General features: G+C 41.8%; 1 protein-coding gene across 1 annotated transcript in view; it reads right to left on the reverse strand.

Moving 5' to 3' along the window:
* The window catches only part of KCNN2 (potassium calcium-activated channel subfamily N member 2), a 529,203-nt gene that overhangs the window by 39,723 nt on the left and 467,810 nt on the right, over nucleotides 1-21,670 (reverse strand). Inside the window, exon 7 of the mRNA XM_018053733.1 lies at nucleotides 2,063-2,204. Coding sequence (XP_017909222.1) covers nucleotides 2,063-2,204 — 142 coding nt within the window. The remainder of the gene's footprint in view (nucleotides 1-2,062; nucleotides 2,205-21,670) is intronic.

Below are 21,670 nucleotides of genomic sequence, written 5' to 3' on the forward strand. Positions count from 1 at the left end.
TCAACTTTCCAGGGATTTCTTTCTCTGAATAGATCCCATTCCTCTCCCTTAGTACCCAAATCTGAGCAGAAGTCTTAGTCCCTCACATACTTGTCACAAACGTAATTAACAATCATTTGTTAATTATTTTTTAAAAAAGGTGGTCACCAATAAGCTCCATGAGCAGAGACAGTTTGTCCTTTTTTTTGCTCTATTTCTAGTTACTAGGTGAGCACTGTAATTGAGATAATAAAAAAGAAATATTCATTAAAATGATAAGCACTGATTATTTAATTGAAAATGTGTTATTCGTCAATTGTTTGATACATTTCAAGATCGTTTTCATGGCCCACATTTTATAGCTGAGGAAAGTGCATTTCAGAGAAGAGGATTTCATTTAAGTTCACCTGGAAAGTTGGAAATGGCAGAATACAGACTTAAAGAAATTCTTGACCTTGAAGCTGAAGCTCTAAGATCAAATTTGCTCATCACAAAGAGCAAAGCCAGCAGCACTCTCTCCTCAATGGAGCTTCATGATGCAAATTAAGATGGAAACTGTTAACCCACGTACCTACTATCAATTAACCTTTGACAAAGGAGGTAAGAATATACACTGGGAAAAAGTGTCTTCAGCAAGTGGTGTTGGGAAAGATGGACAGCCCCATGTAAATAAATTAAATTAGAACATATCCTTATACCATACACAAAAATCAACACAGAATCATTTAAAGACTTAAATAGGAGACACGACACCATAAAACTCCTAGAAGAGAACATAGGCAAAGTCTTCTCTGACATAAATCATACCAGTTTTCTTAGGGCAGTCTCTCAAGGCAGTAGAAATAAAAACAAAAACAAATGGGACCTAATCAAACTTAAAAGTTTTTGCAGAACAAGGAAAACCATAAACAGAATGAAAAGATAACCTACAGCAGGGAAGAAAATATTTGCAAACAATGCCACCAACAAGGGATTAATTTCCCAAAGTATACAAACAGCTTGTACAACTCAACAACGACAAAAAAAAACAACCCAAATCAAAAATGGGCACAAGAGCTACATAGACATTTCTCCAAAGACATACAGATGGCCACTGGGTACATGAAAAGATGCTCAATATCACTAATTGTTGGAGGATGCAAATCAAAATCACAGTGAGGTATTTGCCTCACACCATTCAGAATGGCCATCATTAAAAAGTCTACAAATAACAAGTGCTGGAGAGTGTGTGAAGAAAAGGGAGCCCTCCTACACTATTGGTGGGAGCGTAAATTGGTGCAGCCACTGTGGAAAACAATAGGGAGATTCCTCAAAAAACTAAAACTAAAATTACCATATGATCCAGCAATCCCAATCTTGGGCATAAATCCAGATGAAACTATAATTCGGAAAGAAACATGCAACCCTTTGTTCATATGAGCACTATTCACAATAGCTAAGACATGAACACAACCTAAATGTCCACTGACAGATGCATGGATCAGAAGATACAGTATATACACCTGATGAAATACTACTCAGCCATAAAAAGGAGTGAAATAATGCCATTTGCAGCAACATGGATGAAACTAGAGATTATCATACTCAGTAAGTCAGAAAGAGAAAGACAAATACCATAGTGTATCACCTATATGCAGAATCTAAAATAAGACACAAATGAACCTGTCGATGAAACAGAACCGCGGAGGTAGAGAACAGGCTTGTGGTGGCCAAGGGGGAAGGGTTTGGGAGAGGGGTGGAGAGGGAGGCTGGGGTTAGAAGATATGAGCTCATATAGAGAGTGGATAAACAACAAGGTCCTACTGTGCAGCATAGGGAACTATATTCAATATCCTATGATAAACCACTGAATCACTTTGCTGTACAGCAGTAATTAACAACACTGCAAAACAACTAGATTTCATTTAAATTAAAAAAGGATGAAAACTGTTGATGTTCTCTTTCAACAGAAAATTTACTTATGTATGCTGCCTTTCTGCTGTTGGGAAATCAAATATTTTACCATGACTTTACACATAGATGGAATGGACTAAGTGCCTGCCTGAGTATTCATAAAAGAGATGGACAGTGAGAAGACACTTACCATAATCCCAGTGAGCAAACAGACTCCTTTCCCACAGTATGTGTTAGGCACCATGTCACCATAACCGATGGAGAGAAAAGTTATTGATATCAACCACATTGCTCCAAGGAAGTTGCTAGTAACATCCTGTTGATCATGGTACCTGAAAAACAGCAAACAAAGCCAGTCTTTTATAATTAATCTAGAGGAGGGCCGCCAAGGGCAGTTTGACTCAATCCAGTGAATTTACTAAGTGGCTTCTATAAAATGCTCTATTTAGAGGTTTTCACAGCTCACTATTATAAGTAAAATTGGGGTTCTACCTAAGCAATGTGAAAGACATCAGGATTTCTTCAACTTTAAAAATAATTTGAAAGGGAAGCTGCAAAATATGAAAATAGCTTTTGTTACTGGTGTTAGTTGACTAATGCACATTTATCTCTGAGTCCTGTTCTTGGCTTTGCTCACAAAAGTGTGCTCCTTCCTCGATGATCACTAATGTGCCCAATATGTAGGATGATACGTGATCACCAAATCTCCTTCCTCGCCTCTGTATCAGGAGGAGCCGTGGTGTCCCCTTTGCTATCTGCTTCCCTAGTGGGCCAATTTTGACCCTTCAAAATCAATTCAGTCGGGAGCTTCTTCTGTCTGTTTTTCTCCCAGCCCTTCCCGGGGGCTCCCTCCCACAGGACTAGACTGTAACTGTCCTGTACTAGTCGTCCTCCTTGAAGATGGGAAAAATATCTTTGATCGCACAGTCCACACCCAGAACTAGAGCTTAATGTAAGTCATTGCCTCACGAGTCACACACACAGAGTTTGTATTCAAAAGGAGAGATATGTAGTTTATCCCGGTTATCCTAGAAGGTGTCAAGTTTTTCTAGTGAGGAGGAAGGTTTTTATATCAGAAAGAGATATCCTATAATGTTTCGCTTGAATTACTGCTGTTAAACAGTAACCTGGGCCCCTCGTGGGGCACTACTATCCTTCACGCATAGAAGCGTGAGGCCATGCCAGTTGTCACCTGGGAGGAACTTGCCCTGGATGTTTGCTCTGCACAGTCGTGGGCAGGGTGGCAGCCACTGGCATTCTGTACTCTCCACTCTACTTGTGTTAAGGACCACCCTTTCTTCCCAGCTCCCACAGCCCACTGGGAACAGCTTCCCCTTCTTTGTTTCTTGGTCTCCGACGCATGCTGATAACCCCCGAGCTGGCATTCACTCAGTTCTGCCTTTCAGCTCAACCATCTGTCTGTGTAGTCAGAGCTGTGGAGACAAGCAGCCTCCCCATGCCCTGAGCCCCAGGATTGATCCCATATACAACCTACATTGCGCCATTACATTCTCTGAGATTTCTTTTTTCTGTTCTTTATCTCATGCCAAGACTTCTGCCATAAACCAAAGTGCAGAAAGGTTAGAAAGTATAAGCTTTCCCCTGTAGTCCTGACCCTTTGACAGTGGAGACAGTGGGTCTTATCTCTGTTTGCTTCCAAATAAGAAAGAAGCTAAGAAATGGTATTTCCTGTTACATTGGCTAGGAAAGAGAAAGCCCTGGCTGGAGTGAGTAGAAGCCCAGAGCACGGAGGTGTGATGGCATCGCCGTATCTCCTGAAAGAAAAGGGAAGGGCAGGTATGCAGCAGCCAGCCCTGCTGAGCAGCATGCTGCGAGTCTCTTGTGGCAGGAGGGCAGCAGGCTCACCACTCTGCTCCAGGAAGCAGCCATCGTGACTCAGAGGCAGAGTCCCCTCTCCCTAGGATGGCTGAGTGGAGAGGCTGCCTCTGCCAGAAGGGAGGCCAAGATGTAGTCCTCATATTAGATAGACAGATAGACAGATAGACAGATACCCGTGCTCAGTCATGCCTGACACTTTGGACCTTATGGACTGTAGCCCGCCAGACTCCTCTGTCCATGGGATTTCTCAGGCAAGAATACTGGAGTGGGTTGCCATTTCCTTTTCTAGCGGATCTTCCCCAACCAGGGATCGGACCCATGTCTCCTGCATCTCCTGCACCGCAGGCAGATTCTTTACCTTCGCACCACCAGGAAGCCTGACTCCTCATATTACTCAGCCACTAAAAAACAAATGAGATAATGCCATTTGCAGTGACATGGGTGGGCCTAGAGATTGTCACACTAAGTAAAGTAAGTCTGACAGAGAAAGACAAATATCATATGATTTTGCTTATACATGGAATCTAAAAAAACAAAAAAAGAAACAAATGCACTTGTTTACAAAACAGAAACAGACACAAAACACAAATGCACGGTTATGAAAGAGGCGGGTAGGAGAGGGGTAATTTAGGAGTTTGGGATTAACAGATACATACTATCATAAATAAAATAGACAAATAATAAGGCTTACCATATAGCATTAATAAAGAACATACATAGTAGGGAACTATAATAATCTATAACAGGAAAGAATCTGAAAAAAAAAAACATAGGTATGTATAACTGAATCACTTTGGTATACACTTGAAACTAATACAACACTGTAAGGCAACTAAACTTCAATTTTTTTATTTTAAAGATATACTCCTAACTTTCAAGGAAGATAGATGAGTGCACTTCCTGTGAGAAACTCTGATAAATAACACGCACATAAAAGCAGAGTGGTGTGATGCGTGTGAGAGTTCAGCTATGCGTGGGCTAGCAGGCTCTGTGGGCTACTCGGGGAGGCTGCGATGCCTGTGTGATGGGGGTGCCATGGGAGAATGTGGTTTCTATTTCAAAAAGGACCCTCAGAAGTACGCTTTGGATTATAACCCACTCACAATATTGAGGCTCTCTATGAACAGTCCTCATCAAGCAATTTCCTGAAACAGAGAATACATTACCTCGGCATGAGTGTAGGCTACACAAGAGAGGGGAGGCAAAAGCTTCACATCCTATTCAATCTTCAACTGTGACACAAAGCTTCTTCCTAACAAAGCACGATTTACATAAAGATCCGATACATTTAAGAGCTGATGGCCCTGATTCCTTGATGCAGATGAACTATTTGTTGAGCCCTCTTTACGTGTTCAGCACTTAACTTGCATTTTCTTGTTTTACAGTCTTTGGCTGAAACAGCTATGGTCTTTACCCATTATCAACAAAGTGTTCTCAGTTGCTGCTGCTGCTGCTAAGTCACTTCAGTAGTGTCTGATCACATCTAAGTGATATCCTCAAGTTACTGCTACATCATGAGTGATTAGCACTCACCTGCCTACTTGCCAGGCACATGCTGTTCCTCTGGCAGAGCAACTACAAACAGGAAGTTTGAGATTTTATACTATAAACAAAGGTCTTTAAGGGGCCTTCACGGCTGGGGCACACAGGTCAGTCTCCTCAGCTTGGGCAAAGGTTGACAGTCTTTGTCATCTGTTCTTCCTGAAGCACTTCGATTTGGTTTTCAAAGTTTAGAGCACTTAATGACTTTGAAAATTACAATGAAAGTTAGTTGCCTACATTTAATAAATACACAAGTTTAAAATACACAAATTTCTCCCATCCCTATTCAATTCTTCACCATCCTCAAGTATTATGCCATTATATCATTTAGTCAGTATTAGTTATATGCTATGCAATTCTATTGGGTCAGACACTGTACTGCTATACTGAAGGATCTAATTAGAAACAGACAACTTTCTAGGAGTTGGCATTTAAAGGGCTTGGGGTTCAATGGTAAATTACCTTTTTTTATCTTATTAACTAATTAACATGCCTGAAAGATAACTTAGAATGGAAAAATAATATTTCATACTAATGTTTATGTTACATTTCAGACATGCTTAGTTATGACTAGTCAACAGAGGAAGATAATTAGGGACCACATTAGCTACTATTAGAACAATCAAGGTTTCTTTCTTGGAAACTCAGAAATATTAAGACTTATCAACAGGATGACATTGCTTAGAACATTTCCAGGTTTTGAATAAATGCAGAGTGACACCATTGTGAATGATTAATAAACACAATTTAAATAGTTAAACATTTTCAAAATATTTCCTACAGTTTTTCACTTCAAAAACTTACTTAGATAATTCTAACCTTCTCCACAAAGAGAACTATTCCGGGAAAGACCTGAAAAAGTAACTCATGGGTCAAATTTCAAATTCTAATCAATATGAATGCTTATTTAATTAAGACATATTAAAGAAGATTAAAGTTAGTGTAAGGAATTTCTGATGATCTCAAACTTTTAAAATAAGGGCTCTAGGGTTTAGGGAAAGGACTTCGTGAACTGTTTTACAGAACTGCATGCTGCAAAGACTTAAAGCTTGTGAGATAAACTTTAAGGTTTTAAAAGAAGAAAATGTTTATTTTCTTAGTTTCCATTCATTTCTTCATTCACTCTTGGCTGTGGATCTATCACTATTTTTGAAATCACAAATATGACAGCTTTCCATTATATTTGCTTAAATTCACAAGGGTGATCTTTCCAAGGGCATTACTGAATTTCTCCCTCTAAATGGGATGGTCTCTCCCCAGAACTCCTGCCTCCCACACAGCACCTTTCCATAAGCAACAGGAGCTCTGGCTGTAGTAAGGGCGGGCGGCTATGCCATCCTCTTTCCCAGCTCTTTCTCTACAGGTACACTTGGTTCTGCCTAACAAAACCCTCCCCCACCTTCCTAGCCCTGATTTTTACTTTGAGAATCTGGTCATAATTCCTCTTTACCAGGTTTCACATAGTAATTTTAGCACGGTACTCTGGGTTGGACCACAGAGTGCCGTGTCTGTTCTCTGTGGGCCAGAAGGCATATAACATATGCTCAGCTTAATAAACAGGCCCCAAGAATCTAAATTATAAAGAATTTGAGGACAAAGATTATGCTTTATTCACTGTTTTATCTTCACTTAAAAGAATATAGCAGGAAATTGGTATTTACTGAATTAACAAATATGACAATATGAAACATTTTTCTCAAACTGACTTGTCCTTAGCCACATGTTAGGCCTTCAGGATCACATATATAAAGACACAAAAAGGGGATAGAAATGAGTCTTTCCCTTCAATCAGTATGAATCTGATTTATCAGTTATGTTCCAAGATCTGTATGCAACTTATAAGTTACTTTTACACATGTAAAAAATAATTCAACAATGGAGATTTACAGCTTATAAACTATGTTCATTAACCCTTTTCTATTAAACATACTATTAATACTATGGAATACAAAAATACCTTAATTGTCAGCTCTGACCTCAAATGTCAGCCTCACTTAAATGGTGAAAAGTATTATGGAGATTTACATTCATGTGATCAACCTGCCATCGATTTTCTCTCCTAAATCCACCATTCTCTCCTGAAATAACACTAAAATGACAGTAGGGCAATTGAAAAAGGTATAAACCCATAAGAACAAAAGGAAGAGAGAAATCAGAGAATAAAAAAATATCATATTTTTACGCAAACAAAAGTACATGGGGAATTCTGCTTCCAGCTAGGATGGAACAACACAGGACTGAATTTACATTGCTTCCTAAAACAACTACAAAACCAGAAAAAAAATATTTGAAACAATATATACCACGACATAGATAATCTAGTAACAAAGAACAGTGACCCCTGTGAGGTGGTAAACAACTGAAGTGAGTTGTAAAAGTGCCCCAGCTTCATGCCTCAGGAAAGGCTTCGGAATGTCACTCAGGGATGGAGATCAGCAGAGCCCAGAGGGCTTCCCAAATTGAGGACAGAACTGGGAATACACGGAGACCATGAGTTTACAGGGCCAAGAACCAGAGACGAAGCATTTGCACAGAGACAGATCCAGAGAACTGTAGAGAGGTCTCCTTGATTATTCAGCCAAATACTTACTGATCTGTATGTGCAGATAAAACTGTAAGGTTCGAGAAGTAAAAATACTGTATGTAAGGCAGTACAGTATCACTTGAAGGTAGACTGTAGTAAGTGACAGAATATCAGGTGAAGATAAGACCGTGGTAATTTAGTTATAATATACCTAAGTGTATAGGTATGCTATAAATCCTAAAAGAGTAATTAAAAATAATACATCAAAGAGTAATGAGTTATAACCTAGTAAAAGAAATGAGATAGAATGAAAAAAAGATAAACAATCCAAAATGAGGCAGAAATGGAAAAAAGGGGCAAAGAACAGATGGGACAAATAGAAAACAAGTAGCCAAAGGACATATTTACCCAAGCATATCTGTAACCACATTAAATATAAATGGCCTAAATACTTGCAATTTAAAGGCATAGATTATTATACAATACATGAAAGGTTTACAACTTGGAGAAACCATGCAATGAGTGGGTAAGGTCCAAAGTTGAAAACAGGAGAAATTATGATGTCTGAGTATCTGGAATAATAGATGCCCAGCTGCTTGCCCCTGCATAGTACTGCCAGACAGCTAACAGGAGACAGAGTTTTGTTCTCTGAGGAAAGGCTGGAGATTCTGAGCCAGGGCCCAGCTAAAGTCAGGATGTTTGGATTTGAAAACATGGTAATTAAATTCAAGTTTCAAAGCTGAACAACATTCCTAATTTCCTTTCTTCACTCCCCGCTTTTGCCCCTATATTAGAACTCACTAATAGAGAGAAAGGATGTTTCCCTCTGGAGAAACAGAACTGTTTCAGTGAAAAGACTTTCATAACAGGAAGAATTTTCTAACGAAAAATGCAGCTTTTCACTTATATACCCCACAGAGAATTTCACCAGCTCCCTCCTCATGCAAAGCTTCCAATTTCCACTCTGGAACATGAAAGAATAACAAATCATCAGTATACATTTGAAGTATACTTTCTATAAAAATATACAGACAAAAAAAATGGGAGGGGAAAAGGAAGGAAATAAGGGGAAAGGAAGAAATGAGAAGAATCTAGAGACAATGTAGAGTGATGGGGTGTGGGATTCTTATACCTCCTATGCTATATCATGAAAGAGCTAAAGGAAAATATGCAATCTATAAAAAGGAACAGGATGCTACAAAGGAGGGCAACTAAAGAATAAAGAAAGAGGAACTTTTTAAAAACCTTACAATTATAATAAAAATAATCATAATACAATTAGAATATAAACTGGTAGAAATCTTTCAGACAGTAGGACAAAAAGAGAAGGGAAGGGAAAAAAGAGAACAAAAAAGATGTATTTTCAGAGAACACAGAGTGTCTAATAACTTTCCAAAAGGAGAACAGAGAAGTGGAAGGAAAGATAAGGGAATTAAAAAAAATTTGTTTGATTTTCCAGGAAAACTGGAAGGCAGGCATCTCTAAAGAAAAGGCCTACTTAGTCTGAGCCACCAGGGAAGCCTAGTATTTGCATAGAGAATAACAAAAGACTATGCAGACAGGGGTCATCCTAGATTTTTAATACTAGGAACAGAGAGAACTTAGAAAGTTACAGAGGGGAAAAACAGATCACAGCTAAACATTAAAAATGGTTGTCTCACAAACACCGACATATGGATCAATGGGACAGCACAGAGAGCCCAAAAATAAGCCCACATGACTATGGACAATTAACCTTTAATAGAGGAGGCAAGAATACACAATGGAGAAAAAATAGTCTCTTCAAATCTCTAGAAAAGTTGGACAGCCACATGTATTTCACTGAAGTTAGGACACACCCTCACCCTAGACACAACCACAAACTCAAAATGACTTGAAGACATGACACCATTCAACTCCGAGGAGAGAATAGAGGCAAAACATTCTCTGACATGAAAACATACTCATGTTTTCTTAGGTCAGTCTCCCAAGGCACTAGAAATTAAACAAATAAATAAATAAACGGGACCTAATCAAACTTATAAGCTTCTGTACAACAAGGGAAACCATAAACAACAACAACAAAAAAGACAACCTACAGACTAGGAGAAAGTCTATACAAATGACATGACCAATATGGGCTTAATTTCCAAAATATACAAACAACTTATATGACTCAATAGCCCAAAAAAAAACAACAACAACAAAAATCAAACAACCTAATCCAAAAATGGGCAAAAGACCTAAATAGACATTTCTCCAAAGAAGACATACAGATGGCCAGTAGGCACATGAAAAGATGCTCACCATCACTAACTATTAGAGAAATGCAAATCAAAACTAAAATGATATACTACCTCACGCTGGTTAGAATGGCCATCATTAAAGTCTACAAATCATAAATGCTGGACAGGCTGTGCAGAAATGGGACCCCTCCTATCATACTGGTGGGAATGTAAATTGATACAGGCATTATGGAAAACAGTATGGAGGTTAAAAATATAGCTGCCATATAAGCCAGCAATCCAACTCCTGGACATATACCCACACAAAGCTATAGTTTAAAAAGGTACATGTACCCTTATGGTCATAGCAGCTTTATTTACAATAGCTAAGACATGGAAACAACCTAAATGTCTTTTGACAGATGAATGGATAAACAAGATGTGGTATATGTATAGCACAGGGAATGATATTCAACATCCTGTAATAAACCAAAATGGAAAAGAATGTGAAAAAAGGATATGGCAGGGATTCCCTGGTGGCTCAGATGGTAAAGAGCTCACCTGCAATGTGGGAGACCCAGGTTCAATCCCTGGGTTGGGAAGATCCCCTGGAGAAGGGAATGGCAACCACTCCAGTATTCTTGCCTGGAGAATCACATGGACAGAGGAGCCTCCAAAGTGGAAAATATGAAGTATATAAATATGCATAACTGAGTCACTCTGCTGTACAGCAGAAACACAACATTGTAAATAAACTGTATTTCAATAAAATTTAAAAATATATAAATGGGTACCTCTAACATTATTTAATTGTATTAACATGTGTGTGTGGTAGGGGGTGTTGGGGGGAGGGAGGCAGTCTATTTTCCCAGAGGGGAAGGATGGAGAATCTGGGAGACAGAGCTAAACAGGAGTGTTTGAGGCCCTGTCTCTGCTCTGCCTGCCCATGGAGGAGGCATATTTAATTACCTATGCGATTAGCTTCCCGGGCCAGGGGTGATCCCCTTCAGAGTATAGATGTGCACCTGCGACTCCATCTAACTCAGCGCTGAGTCATCGGAACACTGGGCAGCCGACTGGGACTTGGGTCAAGTGGTGGTGTCCAGATCTGCTTCATGCCCACAATGAAGCTGATATTGTGATGGCTGCCAGTTGAAGACTCAGATTTTAAAGGTCCAAACCCTTGACTAAAATCCTCTCTGAGTAAGGGTGCTCTAAAATGAAAACACTTTAGTTATATGTATAAAACTACTCGACTTACAGAAATCCCCTCAGGTCAGAGAATCTGAACTGCCCCAATCGATGTGACCTGCTCCTCATCCGTTCCGCATACTCCTACTTTCTCCCCTATTACCGAGTCATGAAAACAGACATGATTTTAGGATCTTGGGGATTCCAGGATAGACCTCCTTCAATACCAATAAGTATTCAGAGCCACGCAGTAGATACAGGCCGTACAATGTTATCTGTTGAGCCTAACTTTCATTTGGGCATAAGGCAGATTCAATTTTGATTAACTGTGTAATTCTTTAAAACATCAAAATCACTTTTCTCCTTTGAATTTATTTTGCTCCTAAATGGCACCCCACTCCAGTATTCTTGCCTGGAGAATCTCGGGGACAGAGGAACCTGGTGGGCTACAGTCCATGGGGTCGCAAAGAGTCGGACGTGATTGAGAGACTCACACTTTAACCTTGCACATTTGGAATTTTTTCCTTTCTTCTGTTAATTTAGAAAAGTCAAAAAGCTAAACATTTCTCTCTTCTTCTCTCCTTTCCCCTACTTTTACCCTCCCTTTCCCTTTCTTCTGTGTCTATGTGTGTCTGTGTATGTGTGTGTGAGGGAAAGAAAGAAAGAATTTCATTCACAATACAGACGACAGAAGATTGGTCTTTAAGTACAGACCCTCACTGGGTATGTCGGTCTAAGAGCACAAGCTTCCTCTGAAATAAAGGTCAAAGTCCCTAAAGGAAAAGAGGGGATAATAGAACATCCATAGATTTTCAAATTTGAAGAATTATATTCCTTACTTTTCCTGAAAAGATGATAAAATGTTTTATTGTCTGACTCTCTGTTATTCATGTAAGCATTTTCATTTCTGTTTGAATAAGTGAGTTCAGAAATGACTCATTTGTCAATAAGCTAACAATCTTAGTTCTTGTACATATATAACTATGTGACAATTATCTATGTTAAAAACTTACAGGAATACAATATTACCTCAACATACTCTAAACAGACCTGAAAAGACTTATCAGCATTCAGGCTGTTTTTGATAAAAAGGGCTCATGAAATATGCCCAGCCCTAGGAAAGAACTTCCAGGTTACAGAGTCATAGAGATTAAGAAATTAAAGTTTCCTAAAAATGATAGCATATTGAAAAGCAGAGACATTACTTTGCCAACAAAGGTCCATCTAGTCAAGGCTATGGTTTTTCCAGTGGTCATGTATGGATGTGAGAGTTGGACTGTGAAGAAAGCTGAGCGCTGAAGAATTGATGCGTTTGAACTGTGGTGTTGGAGAAGACTCTTGAGAGTCCCTTGGACTGCAAGGAGATCCAACCAGTCCATTCTGAAGGAGATCAGCCCTGGTATTTCTTTGGAAGGAATGATGCTAAAGCTGAAACTCCAGCACTTTGGCCACCTCATGCGAAGAGTTGACTCGTTTGAAAAGACTCTGATACTGGGAAGGATTGGGGGCAGGAGGAGAAGGGGACGACAGAGGATGAGATGGCTGGATGGCATCACTGACTCGATGGACGTGAGTCTGAGTGAACTCTGGGAGTTGGTGATGGACAGGGAGGCCTGTCATGTTGCGATTCATGGGGTCGCAAAGAGTCAGACACAACTGAGTGACTGAAATGAACTGAACTGAACTGCAAAATGAATGTGGAGAAAGACCCTAGGGCATAAGTGTCCATCATGAGAGATCTCCCTGAAGGGAAATCCTCAGGCAAGGCTAACCTAGAAGACTTCAGAAGCAGTCAGTTGCTTGCACCTATATGTATTAATATAAGCACTTGAATATAGTTCAGGCTAATGAAAGCGTGTGGTTCTGGCAATTTAAATGCCACAGAGCATGATCATACCTAATGTGATTTTCTGAAATGTGAAAAACTCTTGGTCAAATTCCAAGTAAAACAAATGATAATTTTCTCTCAATTCACACACTAATAACATTATTTAAAAATTAAGTATATGTTACAAATGAGCAAAAAAATTATGTTACATTTTAAATGGATATAGGTCTAATCTAAGAAAATTATAAATAGGCTTTTAGTACATAGAATGTCCAACAGGTCAGTCTCATGTCAAATGGAACACAGAACAATTTTTTGTTGGGTAGGAATGTCCCATACAAGCCCAATACAGAACATCTGTGGTCCCACTCAGTAACAGAAAAAATAAACCCTTCTACAAAATGGCCCTGGGGAGCAGAACCACCCGCAGTGAGATCCACGGGTCCAGAGTTCCAGGGAGGTCAGCTGGGACTGTGCGATAGCCATCAGAGAATCTGGAGCTAGCTTCATTTCCACACATCTGGAGAGCATTGAAACCAGACAACCATGGAATTTGGCACAAATTATACTCTTAAGCCCCAGCTACTTCCCAGGCAATCAAAAAAATACCAAGTTCCAGAGCAATGTTATAATCGTGGCTTGCATTTCCACCAAGGTTCTCTTCCCTTTTTGTTTCTGTACAAACTTCCAACCAACCAGTAGTTATTTTCATTTTTCATTTTTCCCAGAAAATGAAAATATTCCTTCTGTGCCTGCGATATACCCAGCATCCACACGCTGTGAGCTCCTATAAGGGGCAGGTGGGCGCCTGAAGACAGCCATGGAACCATACTTGGTCAGGCCCAAGACTTCTTACCCCCAGATCAAGCCTTCCCTTACCGAAATCACTGAATACACTTCCTGTCTGAACCATCCCAGGCTCTGCTGATGCAGAGAAAGCATGTCTACAAGGGCCTGGGTAGAGGGCTGCGGTTTTAGAAGACCCCGTAGCCCCCACCCCGCCGCAGTCTTCCACCAGGCTGACAGCCCACAGAGACTCACTTCCCTTCTGGGAAGAGCAGCGGGCGGGCAGTCACTAGGTGGCAGTGCCACACCAGTTTATCCCCACGGCTGCCCGGCGGATCCAACGAGACCATCCTGAAGGAGAGCAGTCCTGAATATTCCATGGCAGGACTGATGCTGAAGCTGAAATTCCAATACTCTGGCTACCTGATGTGAAGAACTGACTCATTGGGAAAGACCCTGGTGCTGGGAAAGATTGAAGGTGGAGGAGAAGGGGATGAGATGGTTGGATGGCATCACCGACTCTATGGTCATGAGTTTGAGCAAGCTCTGGGAGTTGGTGATGGACGGGGAAGATTGGCGTGCTGCAGTCCATGGGGTCGCAAAGAGTCGGACACACTGAGCAACTGAACTGAACTGCCTGGCTGAGTTTGGACCTGACCAGTGCGAGTCAGCTTATGAGGGGACTTCCCTGGGATTTCCTTCAGGCAAAAGCTCCTGTTGTGGGCATCATCCTGGAAGCAGAGATTGTTCCGTTTAAGAAATAGCAGCTACAACTGATAGACACAAGCCGGGGCCACTCCCATACCAGCAGCCTCAGGTATGACAGAACAAGTTAGGGGCATCATCTGAGGGGTGCGCGTGTGGGTGTGCGTATGTGTGCATGTGGGTGAGTGTGGGTGGGTGTGAGTGTGTGTCGGTGTGGGTGAGTGTGGGGGTATGTGGGTGTGGGTAGGTGTGAGATGGGTGTGAGATGGGTGGGTGTGGGTATGTGTGGGTGTGGGTGTCTGGGTGTGTGTGGGGTGTGTGTGTATGTCTCTGTCTGGGTACACATTCCATTCTAGGTCCAGTCTAAGAGCTGCATATCTTCACGTTTCACCCCTCTGAGATTCTCCAGATCAAATGCCACACTGTACCTTGTAAATGTGGAAGAAAAAGAAATCCCTGTGCATTTTTGTAACCATGTTGGCGCTGAAGCAGCATTTGCAGACACAGATGTCAGGGTCTTGTTGACTCATCCTGAGAGCAGGTCCAGGAAGCGCTGCCCCGTATTCAGAGGTACTGCCCCTGCCCCAGTCCTTTCCTCAGAGCCGCGGTTCTTCACACCTGAGCCCCCTTCCCAATAACACAAGAACCTCCTAGATGGCTGCCAGCACTGAGATCACGGAGTGCAAACCCCACACTACTTGATGAGTACATAACAACTGTGCTTCTTTCTACTTGACCAAATCCCTCTCCGTTTGTGTAAAAGCAGACACAGAGAAAAGTCACTGCTTTTGCAAGTGTGCCTTCTTGCACACAGGCAAGGTGGCAAACAGGGCTTTTCCACACACAGGCAGCTTTTAGTTTTGCTCCCTGCTGTTGCCACTGTCATGAGCACAGGGGTCAGTACCACTGAGCAGTAAAGTGGCAGAAAGAGGACTTGGGGAAAGAAGGAGGGGGAAGCAGCAGTTAAGGCAGGCACTGTCTTGGCAGAGCCAAAGGAGCTGGGCTGAGAGGAGATCAGTCTGTAAGACAAGGAGAGTAAGAAGAGGGATGCTTAGCAAGAAGTCTGAATGAGACAAAAGAAAAAGAAACACCACGTGACCTTTCTATGACATTCTGTTCTCTGACTCCTCAGCCTCCCTCCCTCCCTCCTACACTAGTACTTCCATCCTGGGTGGGAGGAAGCGATGGGGAAAGCACATTTCAGCGTCCTAGCATCTATTACACATTCCTGAGAAATTTCTGATGTCTGTTTAAGGCTCCAATTCAACTGAAAAAGAATATATCCCAGTGACCCCAATCAGCCCAGCTCTAAGTTGCCACATCAACAGTAGACAATTATCATGAATAGATTCTAAAGGTTTAGTTTTCAAAATACAGCAAATGAAAATTCCTACTTAGAACCAATGCTGACAAGCTGTTTAGCCTCCAGCACTTCATAGTTTCAGGCTATGTTTCTAGAAAACATTCCTGAATGCTGTTTTATGAGAGAGAAGGAGGGAGGGAGGGAGAGAGAGAGAGAGAGAGATATGACAAGAAGCGGAGTTAGAAAACCACGCCATCACGCCAAGGAGAGTAGGGACAGCTCTCAAGAACACTAAGCTCATGGTGACTCCAACGAGGCCGAGGAGCAGGACCGCAGACTTTCTGAGAAGGCCATCACAAGGCTCACCAGTTAAATTTTCCCACTTCAATTTTAAAAATTCAACCTCAAAGGCCTGCTAATTGTCCTTTGGTCGCTTGAGCATGAGCAGCTGAAATGCAGAGTGCAATGCCAAAGCATCATGAACTGAATTAAAACCCAGGTCTAGGCTCCTGGAGGGGGAACTTCTGTGTGCAAAAAGACCATCCTCAAGCCCAACTCACTGTCACCAAGGCCATCACCCCTCTACTATGTAAAGATCTCAGAGTTCTGCAATAGAAACACTGTGTCTTTGGACACACTGCTATATTTAAAATGGTAACCAACAGGGACTGATTGTATAGTACATGGAACACTCCTCAAAGTTATGCGGCAGCCTGGATGGGAGGGGAGTCCTTGGGGCATGCATATGTGTGTCAGCTGTACCCCAATACAAAAGAAAAAGTTAAAAAAAAGAAACTATATGTCTCCTTAAGCCTAGGAAACATATCTTTATATAAGTGAAATAAAAGCGCAAAGACATGATGAGGAGGAGAGGAGGGTAACGTGGAAAAAAGAGGCCAAAAGTGAGAAAGTGAGTAAAGAAATAGTGGAAATTACTGCAAGTAAAATTCTGGAAAATGTGAATAAATGATTGGCGAAAAATCACTGCATGAGCCACAAAACTCGGAAACTTGACTAACTTAGAGCAATTTAAAAATCAGGCTCACTTTCTACCATCATGCACAAATATAGCCCATAGCCTTTGCTAGGTTCTACTACTGTTTCCAACTACTCCAAAAAAAGAAAAAACAAGAAAAACAGAACCAACTCAAAAGGCTTATATCATCCTTCAGTTTTTAGTATTTTCAGCATTTAAAATGGTAATCAAAACCATTGCTGGCTGGGACTTCCCCGGTGGCCTGGTGGCTTAGACTCTGCACTCCCGATGCCGGGGGTCCTTCTATCCTTGGGCAGGAAACTAGATCCCACATGCTGCAACTAGACCTGGCACACATAACTAATCAATAAATATTAAAAAAAAAAAAAAAAGCTTCTGGCTGAATGTGTATTACCTGCAGAAGCAATGTGGGAGAGTGTACACTCAGTAATGTCGGCGACACACTCAGCTCGACACACAGACTGGTGCCAGATATGGCACCCCTTCCCCAAAGAAACACAATTTTAGCTTGCCAAATAGGTGAGAGTCACTTTTAGTTTTCTTTAATACAGAGAATTCAAGAATACAAAGGAATACTGCAAACGGAAACCTGGGTGAAAAATGACCTCTGCACTTAGGCTATGAGCAGGTAACCAAAAGCCATCAAGGGTCAGGATTACAGCAGTCACCTAACTCACGAACTTCAGCTTACCTGTGTCATGCTTGTCTGCCATGTCTTCATCTCTTCAGGACAAGCACCGCTAATGAAATGATCTCTTTCAACTACTCTTAAATCGCACTAACCGAATATGAATCTCCTAAGCCAGCAACATTTCCTTCTGCAAACATGGCACCATGGGGCTTATAGAAGCCGAGTGTGACAGCTGGATCTAAAAGCAGAGTCCTCTGTGTGATGAACGTAGATGATGCAGGTATAAGCCAATGGCTCAACACTGGGTTTCTCCTCCATCCTGTGAAACCTGGTTAAAATCACTTTGTGCATAGCTTGGGAACCATAGAGTGTCCTAGGGGATAAAGTATTTGCATGGGTTCTACATCAGGTCAGTTCAGTCGCTCAGTCGTGTCCGACTCTTTGCAACCCCATGAATCGCAGCATGCCAGGCCTCCCTGTCCATCACCAACTCCCGGAGTTCACTCAGACTCACGTCCATCGAGTCAGTGATGCCATCCAGCCATCTCATCCTCTGTCGTCCCCTTCTCCTCCTGCCCCCAATCCCTCCCAGCATCAGAGTCTTTTCCAGTGAGTCAGCTCTTCGCATGACATGGCCAAAGTATTGGAGTTTCAGCTTTAGCATCATTCCTTCCAAAGAAATCCCAGGGCTGATCTCCTTCAGAATGGACTGGTTGGATCTCCTTGCAGTCCAAGGGACTCTCAAGAGTCTTCTCCAACACCACAGTTCAAAAGCATCAATTCTTTGGCGCTCAGCCTTCTTCACAGTCCAACTCTCACATCCATACATGACTACTGGAAAAACCATAGCCTTGACTAGACAGACCTTTGTTGGCAAAGTAATGTCTCTGCTTTTGAATATGCTATCTAGGTTGGTCATCACTTTCCTTCCAAGGAGTAAGCATCTTTTAATTTCATGGCTGCAGTCACCATCTGCAGTGATTTGGGAGCCCAAAAAAATAGTCTGACACTGTTTCCACTGTTTCCCCATCTATTTGCCGTGAGTGATGGGACCCGATGCCATGATCTTCATTTTCTGAATGTTGAGCTTTAAGCCAACTTTTTCACTCTCCACTTTCACTTTCATCAAGAGGCTTTTTAGTCTACATCAGCTGTGAGGCATCTTATAGGAAACAGGAAACAAAGCTACCATTTTTCTGTCTAGTCAAAGCTATGGTTTTTCCAGTAGTCATGTATGGATGTGAGAGTTGGACTATAAAGAAAGCTGAGTGCCAAAGAACTGATGCTTTTGAACTGTGGTGTTGGAGAAGACTCTTGAGAGTCCCTTGGACTGCAAGGAGATCCAACCAGTCAGTCCTAAAGGAAATCCTGAATCCTGAAGGAAGTTCTGAATATTCATTGGAAGGACTGATTCTGAAGCAGAACTCCAATACTTTGGCCACCTGATGCGAAGAGCTGACTCATTTGAAAAGACCCTGATTCTGGGAAAGACTGAAGGTGGGAGGAGAAGGGGACAACAGAGGATGAGATGACTGGATGGCATCACCAACTCAATGGGCTTGAGCTTGAATAAGCTCCGGGAGTTGATGTTGGAGAGGGAGGCCTGGCATGCAGCAGTGCATGGGCCTGCAAAGATACGGATACGGCTGAACAACTGAATTGAAATGAACATGAAAACATGCAAATTAGAATAGGAAGTATGAACTACATTACGAGACTGCTTAATAGAATTTTATGCAAAAATTGTGAAACTGTTTACTATCTTTGTTTTCCAATTCATTGGCCACTAACTACAGGTGTCTCCTGGACATTTGAAATGTGGCTAGTGCAAATGAGGAACTAAGTTTCTCATTCTCATTTTAAACAATTTAAAATTAAATAGCCATGTGGGTTGTCTGGCTGCCATATTAGACAGTGAGGACAATGGGCCACATTGTGGCAGGAGAACCACAGACTACACCTCATCAGGCTGTAATAACACAGCTGTTTTAATTCAGCCAGGCTTTCCCGATGGCTCAGTTGGTAAATGTTCCACCTGCAATGCAGGAGACCCCGGTTCCATTCCTGGGTCGGGAAGAACCCCTGGAGAAGGGATAGGCTACCTACTCCAGTCTTCTTGGGCTTCCCTTGTGGCTCAGCTAGTGAAGAAAACCCGCCTGCGATGCGGGAGACCTGGGTTTGATCTTTGGGTTGGGAAGATCCCCTGGAGAAGGGAAAGGCTACCGACTCCAGTATTCTGGCCTGGAGAGTTCCATGGACTGTATAGTTCACGGGGTCACAAAGAGTCGGACAGTTTCACTTTTCAGTTCACTTTCAAAACGTTCACACTAAACTTTCTCCCCATCATAGTGAAATGGGATAAAGAAGTATGATACATTCTTGGACTTCCAAAACCTTAACCTACATATACATTTACATGATGTTTTGTGCTATTATTTGGTTACTTATTTGGTTACTTATTTGGCTTCTTGGCTAAAGAAAAGGAGTATTTTATAGAAATAAATTGACTTTTGATTTCCTAGTGTATACTGGTTCATTCGGGCAGGCAATGCTCCCCTAGTTCATGGAGACTGTACCAGAAGCTGGGGCCAGCAGTGCAGACAAAGTACGCTGCTCAACAGTTCTGAAATCCACAATGAGTGAAGAACTACCTTAGTCTCCAGAGGCTGGCAAAGCACCCCGGTCTTCCTATCACACCTACTTCAGTCATTTTCCATGATCCTGCCATACCATGGGACACAGCTGGTACCCAGGAGGAGTCCATAGGAAAGATCATAGAAGGGCAGCTCTCTTTTGGGTGGACCACTTTCTAAATCAGACCACCTACACACTAGAGCACTTCTCTCATTGTCAGTATTCAGATTCTGCTCATGTGGCATTCTACTGAAAAAAATGACAGAAGCAGTCTCCATTCATATATTTACCAGCTAATTCTGCTTAATGTTTAGTGATATATACACTGATAGCAAAGTACAGAAAAAAATCACGGGAATGGGTGCACAGACGATCTATCATTCTGGATCTTTTGATATATATCAACATTATTTCAAAGTAGATGTTTCCACAGTGTGAATATTTTATTTATTTAGATACAAAGAAACTGTTTTGAAGCAGTATGAAGAGTCATGCAGCCCGCAATAGCTTTCTTTTGCTCCACTTGATTTAATTAATGTTTGTTTCTGAACTTGTATATTTTACTTAAAAATAACATCCCCATAAAGTCTCTCACTAATGTAAAGTCAGCTGAACACTTTATACAAGTGTTGATCTCTAAAATTAAAGAGGGACTTCAGGAATAACTGCCATATATATATATATATATATATTTTTTTTTTTTTTTCTGAGTCAGTCCATGGAGGACTACATTAAGGACTTATATGATTCTACACATTAAGCATTTATATGACTCTCAGTTTATATATCTGCATTATTAATATAAGGGTACTTATCTTGCAATCACTTGGCAGGGGTCACTTCATATACTGTTCAGGGCTTAGCTTTCAAACCTATAATCCTATCTATCTATCCATCCATTCATCTATCCATCTATCATGTTTCTGCTGTATTTAGAATTATGAGCTCCATCATATTCAGCTCAGGAACCACTGAACCTAGTTTCCTGAGAATTACCAGCATAGACATATGATGGCTCAGGAGCAGAACATGATGAATAGGCAACAAAGACACACACTGTGCTTGGCGCAGCGCGGGGTGCAAGAGAGAAGGCCATTTCAGGAGCTATTCTGGGGCTAAGGGAGCAGCTGGCTTCCTGCAGGTCTGTGTCCTAACCCCCTGGCTCCACGGCGAGACAAGAGGTACAGCGCTCACCACTGCTGTGGTCAGAGTGCACAGTGGCCTCTGGGAGGCTCAGGCCGTCCAGCACTGCGACATACATTCTGGCTTCCAGTCTGCGCCCTTTCTGCAGCGTGCTGCTGTCCCCCTCCATGACCCTCTCCTCTGTCTAGGGTATCTTCAGACACCGAGCTGCCCCAAGTCAGACAATCTGGGGTCACATGGATGCTTCGTCCCTGTGATCAAGGAGCTGTGATGTTCTGAGGCATCCACCTGCTACTGTTCCTCAACCTAGTCATGTCTTCTGGGCCTGGCCTCTCTGGCTTAGTTCCTGCTTGTCTCACACTTGAATTCTAAGCTCCAGCTGAAGAACTTTCACAGCTCATGGGGTATACATTTTCCTCACCCCTCCAGGCCTCTGCACATGCTGTCCTTTCCTCTTAAACTCTGAGAGAG

The sequence above is a fragment of the Capra hircus genome, chromosome 10, assembly GCF_001704415.2.
Source record: "Capra hircus breed San Clemente chromosome 10, ASM170441v1, whole genome shotgun sequence".
Classification (NCBI taxonomy): Eukaryota; Metazoa; Chordata; class Mammalia; order Artiodactyla; family Bovidae; genus Capra; species Capra hircus.